The 12,126-nt window shown below is 40.8% G+C and overlaps 1 protein-coding gene across 1 annotated transcript; it reads left to right on the forward strand.

Moving 5' to 3' along the window:
- The first annotated feature begins 5,041 nt into the window (after positions 1–5,041).
- Positions 5,042–9,678, forward strand: cox7c (cytochrome c oxidase subunit 7C). The gene is made up of 3 exons (XM_078564744.1): positions 5,042–5,192; positions 7,977–8,105; positions 9,547–9,678. The coding sequence occupies exons 1-2, from the start codon at positions 5,115–5,117 to the stop codon at positions 8,091–8,093; spliced, it is 195 nt and encodes a 64-aa protein (XP_078420870.1). The 5' UTR covers positions 5,042–5,114; the 3' UTR covers positions 8,094–8,105; positions 9,547–9,678.
- Positions 9,679–12,126: the final 2,448 nt, after the last annotated feature.

The raw sequence follows: 12,126 nt of genomic DNA on the forward strand, positions 1-12,126 counted from the left end.
TTCAACCGCACAGCAGTATGCTTGTTTAAAAATGGTAGAAGTATGCTTACTGACCCCATTTGGAGGCTGTTTCTGCTCTGTTAGCAATGATATGGCCAAGTTAATATCAGGCCAATAGTTTTTTTCCTGCAGATGTATTGATCTTATATACTGTATGTGTTACTTTGGTCTTCAAAAGTAAGAATATGCTTTGGCAAACTGAAAAAAAAAATCACATTAAGTGAGGGCAGACTTGATATCTGATAAGTTATCAAGAATAGGATCACCCATAGCAGTACATCTTACACCTCAGCTTTTCTTTGTTTTATCATTCTCATGCTGTCTCTTTCTCTCTCTTTGCCTAATCCATTGATACTCCCTTTTGATCTTGTTCTTGCTATCTCTGTTACTAGCATTTTTCTCTGACACTCACCTACAATTGCACTTTGTTTCATATCCACCCCTGGCTGGTCAGTTTTTCACGATCTCAAACAAACTTGCAATGTTGGATCTGTTTTGCCAGATACAATATCTTCTAAAAAAAGAATTCCAGTCATAGCACTTTTCATGACTTCACGACATTCCAAAATATTTTACAGCCAATTAATCACTTTTGAAGTGTAGTTACTATTTTAATGTAGTAAACACAAAACAGCAATGAGATAAATAACAAATCATCTGTTTTTAAGGTAATGGTTGAAGAATAAATGTTAACCAGGATAGCCAGAACTCTCCTGCTCTCCATTCAATAGTGCATAAAGCATGCTCTAAGAGGGCTATCAGTGCCTCAATTTAATGTCTCATCCTAAAGGAACTAACTGACTCCAACAGTGCAATACTCCCTTAGAACTGCAGTGCCAACCTAGATTATGTACTAAAGTTTCCAGATTGGGAATTGAACCCACAACCTGATGACCCTGAAGCGAGAGTGCTACCTCTGAACCAAAGCTGAAACTTGAATGATTTCATTTGTATGTGGGAAAAGTTCACCTGAAAATTAGGATTTTAAAGTGCCGTAGAAATACTAGCATTGTGGCAAAAGATCCAAGAAATGTCTTCACCCTCTCATGGGGCAATTTTCCAGACACCAGTGCACAGCACATTGCAAGATTGGAAGGAAATTTTTAAGCAAGATCTCTGCATCCATAGTGCTGCCCCCAACCTCATGATGACCTGCACAGTACTCATTCAAAACTAGAGGTTCATGCAAATGTTACTTAAATACCTGGATATCATTGCGCTTATGGCGTTTTTGATACATTGCAACCTGATTATAGTCACAGGTCATATGCATGCTGCCCAAATAAAACAAAGACATTGCATGAAAACAAAGAATGTTTTAAGCACTGTTTGGCTCCATAAATTTACACATATAAACTGTGCGAGCTAGCACTGTTTGGCTTTGTATTCTAAGATTGGAAAGATTGAATACTTGAGGTGGGTTACTCACTATGGCCAGAAATACTAATTGGGATAGAGTGCCTTGAGTTTATTTGGCTGAAACTAAATAAGAGACTTTATATTTGTAAATTTATGGAGCTAACTTTTGAAATCCCACTGCTTGAGCTAGCGAGAGAAGGACAACGCTGATCAGCAATTTCTGCAGGATGCTTGAGTGTCAGATAGCACGAGGAGGATAGCTTCAACAAGGAGCCACCTAGCTGTGCAGTACATCATCCTCAAAGTACTTTCTTATATTTCAGTGAATAACGAGGTTAGAATTGGCTGTTTTGGTAGAGAAGTTTTAAGGAGTTTCAGTCTTCCCCTAGGACAAGACTTTGAATATCATTCAAAATTATCTCTACACTCACTAAACAATGAAGATCACAAAGTACTACATTTCTATGTCAGTGGAATTTTTTAGGGGGCACTGGGGATATAGACTCTATCAGTCCGTGTCCGTGAGTGCATCCAGCAGGTAATGAATGTGTTGTTTCACAGACAATATAATTTTCCCTACTGATATCATGGAGTAGCAAGGATGGTACTTGTGTTTTACAGACTTATCTGGACTTGAGAATTAATAAATGGGATCTATGTCGTTCTTTGTTTCCACGTAGACAGCAATGCCCCATACATGACTTCTTCTTATCGTGTCCACGGATAGTCTATACATGGCCCAGCCAGAACTGGGCACATTTTTGCACCTTGTTGTTGAATTCGGCAAGATCTGCAACAATGCAGGGTTCCTCTAGCGATAGGCATTGCAGGAGATGTTGCATAGTCTATGGCTCAGTTCCACATTCACAAGTTGTCGGGCTGGTTGTATATCCCCATTTGCTTAGTGACACCTTTGAATGACCTACACCAGTCCTAGGTCTGTTAAGGCACTTCCAGGTTGCCTAGTTGCAATTAGCTCCTGGGGGAAGGCTTTCATCCGGTAGAATTTCCATTGCTGGGGGTTGTTCGAGACTGGCGAGCCGGTCTTTCCACAAAGCGATGCGGGCTTCAGATGGGGTTGCTTGTAATGGAACAACGCTGTTCATGAAGTACATGTTCATACATGACTAGAAAGGGGTTACTCATTCAAGATTCAGCTTGTGTACTACCACTGCCATAAAACAATGCAGGAAAATGCCAGTTTCTCGGGTAGTTTGCAAGATACTTTTATTCTCATACAATCTACTATGAAAAAAAGACTCACATTTATAAAGTGCTATTCATGACCTCAGTGTGTTCTAAAGTGCTTTGCAACCAATTACACACTACTGAACTGTAGGCACTTTTCTAATGTAGGAAAGAGTTCTGCCATTCTTTTAAGAAGAACAGTGATAAAGGAGTACTTTCTAGTCGACTCTACTTACTGTTCTCATATTACTGAGGACATCTTTCAATGCAGCTTAACAATGTTATAATGGAGCTTATACATCCATGAGTAGCCATGCTTGGACATGAAAATAAAGGTTCAGGTGCTTGGACTATTCCAATTAATATAAAACATAAACTTGGGGAGGGTATCCAGGTTAATTGTGGCAAGTTGAACAATATTGAACTTGAGAGGACCATAATGAGTTTAACTATTCAGTAATGATGATACCCATAGCTAGGGGAGAAAAATTCAGAACAGAAACAAACCAAACTATCCAAGCTCCAAACATGGATCCAGCTTCAACTTTCAGGGTTCTAGCTGAAGAATTTAATTTGGGATCATCAGTCAATGAGGATTGGCCTGGTAAGAACAATGTGAATCATCATGGAATGATTTTATTTTATGGTATAGATGAAAATTACTTAAGACCCTAATGCCTTTGTGTCATAACCAAAACTACAACAAGACATCAGTCTTCAATATTTAAAAGCAAAACACTGCAGATGCTGGAAATCTGAAATAAAAACAGAAAATACTGGAAATACTCAGCAGGTCTGACAGCATCTGTGGAGAGAGAAACAGAGTTAATGTTCAAATCTATATGATTCTTCTTCAGAACTAAAGAGTAGAAATATGGTGAAATTTATACTGTTTAAGGGGGAGTGGAGCAGCTGAAGCTGGATAGGCTCACGATAGGTGGCCCATTTATTCATTGTTTTATTCCCTTTTTTCTATTCTTTTTTCCACCCCCACCCCCCACCCCCACCCAAAGGGCCATCTGTTACTTGTTCCATGTTGTTCTTTCACAGAGTGCTTACCCTTGTTCTGCTATTAATACATTCTGCTTTCTTAACTTCATGCCACTATCAACACCTTCTTTTGCCCTTACCACTACCATTAACACTCCCTTTGTCTTTTTGTCCATGAAATCTGTCAAACTCTCCTTCGCCCCATTTATCGCTGGTCTTCAATCCAGCTTCACCTTCCTTAAACAGTATGTATTTCATCACATTTCTACTTCTGTTCAGCTTTGAAAAAGAGTCGTACGGTCTTGAAACGTTAACACTGTTTCTCTCTCTCCACAGGTGCTGTCAGGCCTGCTGAGTTTTTCCAGCATTTTCTGGAATTTTATTTCAGTCTTCATTATTTGTTACTCAGCATTTTGATGCATCTAATGGGAAGCTAGACAAGTATTTGAGGGAGGAAGGAGTAGGATATTCAGTTATGTGAAGTAAAGTGGGAGGAGGATCCAGCAAATCCTGACACCGGCACTTGGGCTAATGATCCGTTTCTGTAAGTGTTAGTCAAAGTTAAAGGTACCTCAAATCTGCAGCTTAGTTTATAATTTAAACTTTTCCATGCAACCACCTTAAAAGCCTCGCAATTCATTAAATCAATGAGAGCTTAGTTAGGGAAACAGGGGACTCAACTCCATTCCCAAGACCCAAACCTCCCTGTCGCTTGCCATTTTAACACTCCACCCTGTTCTCTTGCCCACATGTCTGTCCTTGGCTTGCTGCATTGTTCCAGTGAAGCCCAACGCAAACTGGAGGAACAGCACCTCATCTTCCGACTAGGCACTTTACAGCCTTCCGGGCTGAATATTGAATTCAACAACTTTAGATCTTAAACTCCCCCTCCCCCCATCCCCAACCCGTTTCTTCACCCCCCCTTTTTTTTTCAATAATTTATATAGATTCTTCTTTCCCCACCTATTTCCATTATTTTAAAATCTAAACTAAAACCTTGTTAGTCTTTCCACCCCACCCCCACTAGAGCTGTACTTTGAATATCCTGTCTTCCATTCTTAATTAGCACTTTTCTCAGACAAATGTCACCACCTTCAACACCTCTTTGACCCTTTTGTCTGTGACATCTTTTGATTATCTGCTCATCTCCACAATCACCACACCCTCAATGTGTCTCTCCCCCCCACTCCCCACCCACCTTAAACCAATTTATATTTCTCCCTTCTTCTAACTATGCTTCAGTTCTGCCGAAGGGCCATGAAGGCTCGAAACGTTAACTGATTTCTTCTCCCCCAATGCTGCCAGACCTGCTGAGTTTTTCCAGGTAATTCTGTTTTTGTTTTGGATTTCCAGCATCCGCAGTAACTTTCAGCTTTTTGTTTTTATCCATTCCCACGTGATTAATCTGAATCAGCTCGGTCCACCTGTGAATGCGCTTGCGCGGTAGGCGCGGTGCATTCTGGTGTTTCTAGTTCAACACTCACTCTTCCGCCATTACCCACAGTGCCCTGCGATGCTTACTTCCGGCTCGCGCGAGAAGGTTAGAAAGAAGGTTCGAGTCGCTGTAATCGGCAGACATGTTGTGGGCGCGCACGGTCCGTAACTTCAGTACCTCGCTGATCCGCAGATCACACTATGAGGAAGGCCCGGGAAAGGTACAGGACTGGTTGAGATTAAAGTGCCGCTGTTCCACTGTTAACGTAGGCCGGCTCGGGCCCCCGAGAGAGGGGGGTGAGGCTCTGTGAGATGGAGCCGCAGGCGGGCCCGGGTCGCTGGGGGGGGAAAGTCCAAATCCTAAAGTTAGAATGGCCGAGGGAGGGAGCGGCCAGCCGCCTTCCGGGTGGTTAATCCGTTGGTTTGTTAAGAGTGTTTGTACCGAAGCGACATTGGGGGCCAAGAGGCCTGTTTGCTCCGTTTTTCACAGTCGGAGGAGTGGCTAACCGCCGCCATCATCTCCCCTGGTGCGGAAGCGGCCTCAATGTCACCGTTGGAGCTCCTGTTTGATGTTGGCAGTTTCTGGTTTCAACATCATCTTCTCTCCCGCCCCCCCCAAAAAAAAACTTAAATTCTAATCCATCCCTAACCCACCATCTCTAACTACCCTTACTCCTCCTGTCCTTTCAATGTGTTGTCTTCCAGCTTTGATTCCATTTTCCTATTCATTTCAGTTTCTATCTTAACTCCAAAGCTGACCATATATGACCACTGAACTCCAGCTATCCTCACTATTTGATTCTTTCTTTTCTATTTTATTCTTTCATGGGATGATGGTGTTGCTGGTAAGGCCAGCATTTGTAATGAATCCTAATTGCCCTTGAACAGAGTGGCTCACTGGGACATTGCTGAGGGCAGTTAAAAGTAATCCATATTGCTGTGATTCTGGAGTCACATGTAGGTTAGACAGATTTCCTTCCCTATAGGAAATTTGTGAACCAGATGGGTTTTTACAACCATCATGGTCGCTTCATGGTCACTTTTACTGAGGCAAACTTTCAATTCTAGATTTTAATAATTTAATTTAAATTCCATTAGTTCTGTCATGGGATTTGACCTCATGTCTCCAGAGCATTAGCCTGGACCTCTAGATTACTAATCCAGTGACATGCTCTGGGGGCATGGGTTCAAATGACTTTTGTGTCCTCCTCTGTAAAGTTTCACAATTGGGTAAGTACTTTTGTAGTGTAATCACTGTTGGAATGTAGAAAAATGTGCCCATTTTGCACAGAGAATGGTTTTAAACCTCATGGCTGCTCTTCAAATCAGACCATTTTTCTTCTGAAGAAAAGTCATACTGAACTCTTGTTTCTCTCTTGGTGCTGCCAGACCTGAGTTTTTCCAGCATTTTTTATTCTTATTTCAGATTTCCAACACCTGTGGTATTTTGCTTTTATTTTTTTCTTACTGCTCTGCAAATTTGCTGTTGAGTTTGCCTGCCTAACAGTGACCACAGTTAAGCAGTTCATGGGCTGAAAAATGATTTGAGACACATTGAAAATATAAAAATAGCCATGGTAATGCAACTTTTTCTAAAACTTCAAAATCATGCATTTTCTTCTGTTTCCCACTCCTGCAGTCACCTTATGAGTGTGTGCCCTTTGCAGAATTATTTTCAATGTCTGATGGCCAACTTTTGATGGCTGATTTTTGAGCCAATCAAAGGTCTGGTCTGTGTAGTCTTTGACATGACATTTCTCAAAGCCAGGAAGTACTGGTATGAAAAGTATATTCATTGGTGGTCCCAACTGTGCTAAGATTAGTAAGCGCATACAAGATGTGAGAAAGATTATAAACTGGTAACCATGATCTTTGGAATTTAAAATCACAAGCAAATTGAAAATTCATCACCAAATGAAACTATCATTGTTTGCCTCCATTCCAACTGTGAAGCGAACAGCAACTTCCAGTGTCTGCAGATAAACATGGAAATCCAGTAGCTGCTATCACATTTCCTTGTTCTTCCACAGGGTGTACTGTGAAGTTCCAGCAGATGGAAATCGCTGAATGGACAATTTCCCTTTTTATGTTTTAATACCACTGTTAGAAACCTTTTAAAAGTTGCATCCTGTTAATGAGATGTAACTTTTTTTAATGGTGTACAAAGTCAAATGCTCCTAAAGAGCCTCTGTCCCTAAAAAGCTAATTCTGTATTTGTGATGTCAAATTTTTCTATTATGATTCCAGAATTTTTCTTAAAGATTTTAAAGCTTTTTATGATTGTTCAGCTTTTAATTTGTATGTCCCAATCTTTATTTTGCTCCACGTAAAATTCATAGAGGATAATCAGTGCATTTTACTTCCTGGTTTACTGTCTGAGAATCCTTCAGTGTGATTGTCTGCTTACCCTGCTTGATGGCCACTTGCTTTGGCGCCAGATTCAAATTAACATAGGAAAGATGAAATCCACACTGCAGAAATCTCCTGATCTTTATGAGCAGCTGTCTTTGAAATCGGTGGCAAGTGTCATTGCTTTGCCACTGACCATAAAATCCAGTCTGATAAATTTTGTAAGACATCCTTAGAATAATTTTGAAAATAATTTGAAAAGGGCCCTAAGTGGAAAGACTTTCTGATGTTCTACTAAAATAGCAGATTCTTCTATTCTGACAATTGCATTACTATAGCAGCCTTAACCTTCATGTCCGTTTTGAGGTCGTGTGTTTCTTTCATAAAAATCTTGTATATTGAAGTGCAGCCTAAATTCTGAAATGGCTATCAATAGCAGTTGACAGCACTTATACTGAAAACTGTGACCCAGTGTGTGATGGCTTTGTAACTTCTTTCTAGGTGTCTGGTACATATGATGTGAATTCTTTAAATGAGTGATACTGTGACACTGTAAACGCTTGCTGATGTGCCAACACCAAATTCATCATTTACAATAACTTTCTTTATTTGACCTGTAAATAATTTGAAATAATTGGCCTTTTCTACTTTAACAGAACTTGCCATTTTCTGTGGAGAACAAGTGGAGGCTACTGGCAATGATGGCAGTATTCTTTGGCTCTGGCTTTTCTGCTCCATTTCTTTTAGTCTGGCATCAAATGCTGAAGAAATGAGACTGTTATTCAGTAAGTGGCATTTTGTCTAAAATTGTCCTATTAAGATTAAATGAACTCAAGTATATATTTTCTCTTATTGGTGTATCTGGTACATATGATGTGAATTTATTGCAATGAGTGATACTGTGACACTGTAAACGCTTTCTGATGTACCAGAACCAATAAATTGTTTACCCTAACAATGTGAATGTCAATTTTCAAATATTTAGTCTCTGGGTCATTAATTGGCATTCTGTGTGTAGCTAACTGATCAATCATGAAGATGAGTCCGTTTGGACCTTGGCTGAGTAAAATTTTATGATCAAGATTGGTGATTATTTTGTAGGCACTCGATGCAAGTTTTCAATTTGATTCGAATATAATTAGTATAGAGATCACTTGTCCAGATAACCTCATGCTTCATCCTGCAATAAAATTGCCAACTAATAGATTAACTCATCCTTTCATCTCAAAGATGAGTACTTAGTTATTTTTCTGAGCACTTTGTCAAACGTGAGCCAGCTAACTTATTAAAAGGGAAGTAAATGGTTTACTAAAGTCTTAAATGTTCACAAGTGAGTTATGCTTTACACATGGAAACTAATCTCTCTTTTGAATAATAACGCACTTTTATTTTCAACTTTTTTTTTCATTAAAATCAGAATCTGAGCTTTAAAATTTGAGTAAAAATAGGATTAGCATTTACTTGTACCATTTAATCTTGTTGGGAGTAACTTTATTTGCCCTAGCAGATAGAAATGTCATCTAATTTGTACCATACCTTGAAATTGGGCAAATTAGGCAATTTCAAGTACCAAATTTTCTTAATGCAGGTTAATTTTTTATGGTATTGCCTTCATGAGTGTAATTATGATTATGTATATATGTTGGATTTGCCAACAGATTAAGAGCATTCTAATTAAATTGAGTCTGCCAAAACCTTCCTGAGAGCTTGAACGAATGTGGAATATTGATGTACTGTTGCAAAAATTATCATTAGAGTCACGTATTTTTTAAAAATAATCTTAATTTATGTGGCACTAACCCTTTGTATGCTAAGTATGTTGCATTAATCTGGATTCATGTCTCTTTTGCGAACTTTAGAAATTGGGGCTTTCAGTTCCGTTAGGAGTACAATCTGGGTTTAGGGAACAGGAATTCCGGATGGTCGTGGTAATAGCATAAAAATCTGCAATACGTAAAGTGGCAGAGATCTGGAAGAAGCAGGGATTTAATATAGAATTGAAGTCTTTCGCTCACCTCTTTCCAAGGCTTAATTTTAACAATGAAAAGTCATCTAATGAAAGGCCGCAGACCTGAAACTTCAACTATTCCTTTCTCCACAGATGTTGCCAGACCTGCTGAGTATTTCCAGTCTTTTTTTTTCTTACGTTAAATATTGTGGTTAGGTTTGTCCATGTTTGATTTTTGTATTTATTCCTGCTTCTAAACTGATGCTTTTTCATTCCAGGTGGAGCTCCATCTCAACTGTAGTGTGATGTCTGCTGAACAGATTAAATCCTCATGAGTCTTTGCTGTCAATATTTCCAGTGAGATGTTCTTGTAAATAAAAGTATTAACAAATTAAACATTTTGCTCTTAATTTGTACTGTACTTTATTGACTTGAAATCTACTTGACATTTAAATAGTTTCTCCCATGTATCTTCACTGTTCCACTTAACATCTTGACAACTTTGACCAACTCAGCCCTAAGACATCTAAGTTCCAGGCTAAGTAACCCTGGTTTGTTTAATATCTTTATAGTTTAATCTTTGGAGTACAAGTACAATTCTAGTAAATATACAATGTACTCCTTCCAAAGCCAATATATCCTCCCTGAAGTGTCGAGAACTGCTTTAAAAACTTGAGGCATGGCCTAATGAGCATTTTTGTTTTATATTGTGAAATATTTAATGTCTTTATTAAAATAAATACTTATATACAAAAGGGAACTATGTGATAGATGAAGGGGGGATGGGTGACACAAGTCATTAGATAACAAGGGTGATGATGTAAGAAGGTAATAGAGCAAACATGGAAACAAGATAGATCCAGAGGAAAATAATAATACCTGGAAAAACTCAGCAGGTCTGGCAGCATCTGCGGAGAGGAACACAGTTAACGTTTTGAGTCTGTATGACTCTTCAACAGAACTAAGTAAAAATAGAAAAGACGTGAAATATAAGCTGTTTTAAGGAGGGCTGGGACAAGTAGAGCTGGATAGAGGGCCAGTGATAGGTGGAGATAGACAAAAGGACAAAGAGGTGGTGATATTATTTAAGGAATGTGCTAATTAAGGGTAGAAAGCAGGACAAGCAAGGTACAGATAGCCCTAGTGGGGGTGGGGTGAAGGGAAGGGATCGAAATAGGCTAAAAGGTAGAGATAAAACAATGGATGGAAATACATTTAAAAATAATGAAAATAGGTGGGAAAAGAAAAATCTATATAAATTATTGGGGGGAAAAAAGGGGGATCGGAAAGGGGGTGGGGATGGAGGAGAAGAGTTCATGATCTAAAATTGTTGAACTCAATATTCAGTCTGGAAGGCTGTAAAGTGCCTAATCGGAAGATGAGGTGCTGTTCCTCCAGTTTGCGTTGAGCTTCACTGGAACATTGCAGCAGGCCAAGGACGGACATGTGGGCATGAGAGCAGGGTGGAGTGTTGAAATGGCAAGCGACAGGGAGGTCTGGGTCATATGGACCCAGTCTGTGTTTGGTGTCTCCAATGTAGAGGAAACCGCATTGGGAGCAACGAATGCAGTAGACTAAATTGAGGGAAGTGCAAGTGAAATGCTGCTTCACTTGAAAGGAGTGTTTGAGCCCTTGGACGGTGAGGAGAGGGGAAGTAAAGGGTCAGGTGTTGCACCTTCTGCAGTTGCATGAGAAGGTGCCATGGGAGGGGGTTGAGGTGTAGGGGGTGATGGAGGAGTGGGCCAGGGTGTCCCGGAGGGCATGATCCCTGTGGAATGCCGCCGGGGAGGGAGGGGCGGGTGGGGAGGTGAAGGGAAGATGTGTTTGGTGGTGGCATCATTCTGGAGTTGGCGGAGGATGACCCTTTGAATGCGGAGGCTGGTGGGGTGATAAGTGAGGACAAGGTTCATGGTTCTGGGAGGGAGAGGAAGGTGTGAGGGCGGATGCGCGGATGACGGGTTGGACACGGTTGAGGGCCCTGTCAACCACCGTGGGTGGAAAACCTTGGCTAAGGAAGACGTCAGAGGAACTGCTTTTGAAAGTGGCATCATCAGAACAGATGCGATGGAGGCGAAGGAACTGAGAGAATGAGATGGAGTCCTTACAGGAAGCGGGATGTGAGGAGCTGTAGTCGAGGTAGCTGTGGAAGTCAGTAGGCTTATAATGAATATTGATGGACAGTCTATCACCAGAAATTGAGACAGAGAGGTCAAGGATGGGAAGGGAAGTGTCAGAGATGGACCATGTGAAAATGATGGAGGGGTGGAAATTGGAAGCAAAATTAATAAATTTTTCCAGGTCCAGACGAGAGCATGAAGCAACACCGAAGCAATCATCGATGTACCGGAGAAAGAGTTGTGGGAGGGGGCCGGAGTAGGACTGGAACAAGGAATGTTCCACATACCCCATGAAGAGACAGGCATAACTGGGGCCCATGCGGGTACCCATAGCCACACCTTTTATTTGGAGGAAGTGAGAGGAGTTTAAGGAGAAATTGTTCAGTGTGAGAACAAGTTCAGCCAGACAGAGGAGAGTAGTGGTGGATGGGGATTGTTTGGGTCCCTGTTCAAGGAAGAAGTCGAGAGCCATCAGACCATCCCGGTGGGGGATGGAGGTGTAGAGGGATTGGATGTCCATGGTGAAGAGGAGGCGGTTGGGACCAGGGAACTGGAAATTGTTGATATGATGTAGGGTGTCAGAGGAATCATGGATGTAGGTGGGAAGGGACTAGACAAGGGGAGAGAGAATGGAGTCAAGATAGCAAGAAATGAGTTCCGTGGGGCAGGAACAGGCTGTCATGATCGGTCTGCCAGGACAGTCCTGTTTGTGGATTTTGGATAGGAGGTAGAAGCGGGCAG

The sequence above is a fragment of the Cetorhinus maximus genome, chromosome 2 (genome assembly GCF_964194155.1).
Source record: "Cetorhinus maximus chromosome 2, sCetMax3.hap1.1, whole genome shotgun sequence".
NCBI lineage: Eukaryota > Metazoa > Chordata > Chondrichthyes > Lamniformes > Cetorhinidae > Cetorhinus > Cetorhinus maximus.

What these genes read in the sequence shown, in the direction of transcription:
- cox7c (XM_078564744.1), top strand. Translation starts at nt 5,115, where the DNA reads ATGTTGTGGGCGCGCACGGTCCGTAACTTCAGTACCTCGCTGATCCGC. An exon ending in ATGAGGAAGGCCCGGGAAAG is followed by an intron (nt 5,193 to 7,976) that starts GTACAGGACTGG and finishes CTACTTTAACAG; the next exon opens with AACTTGCCATTTTCTGTGGA.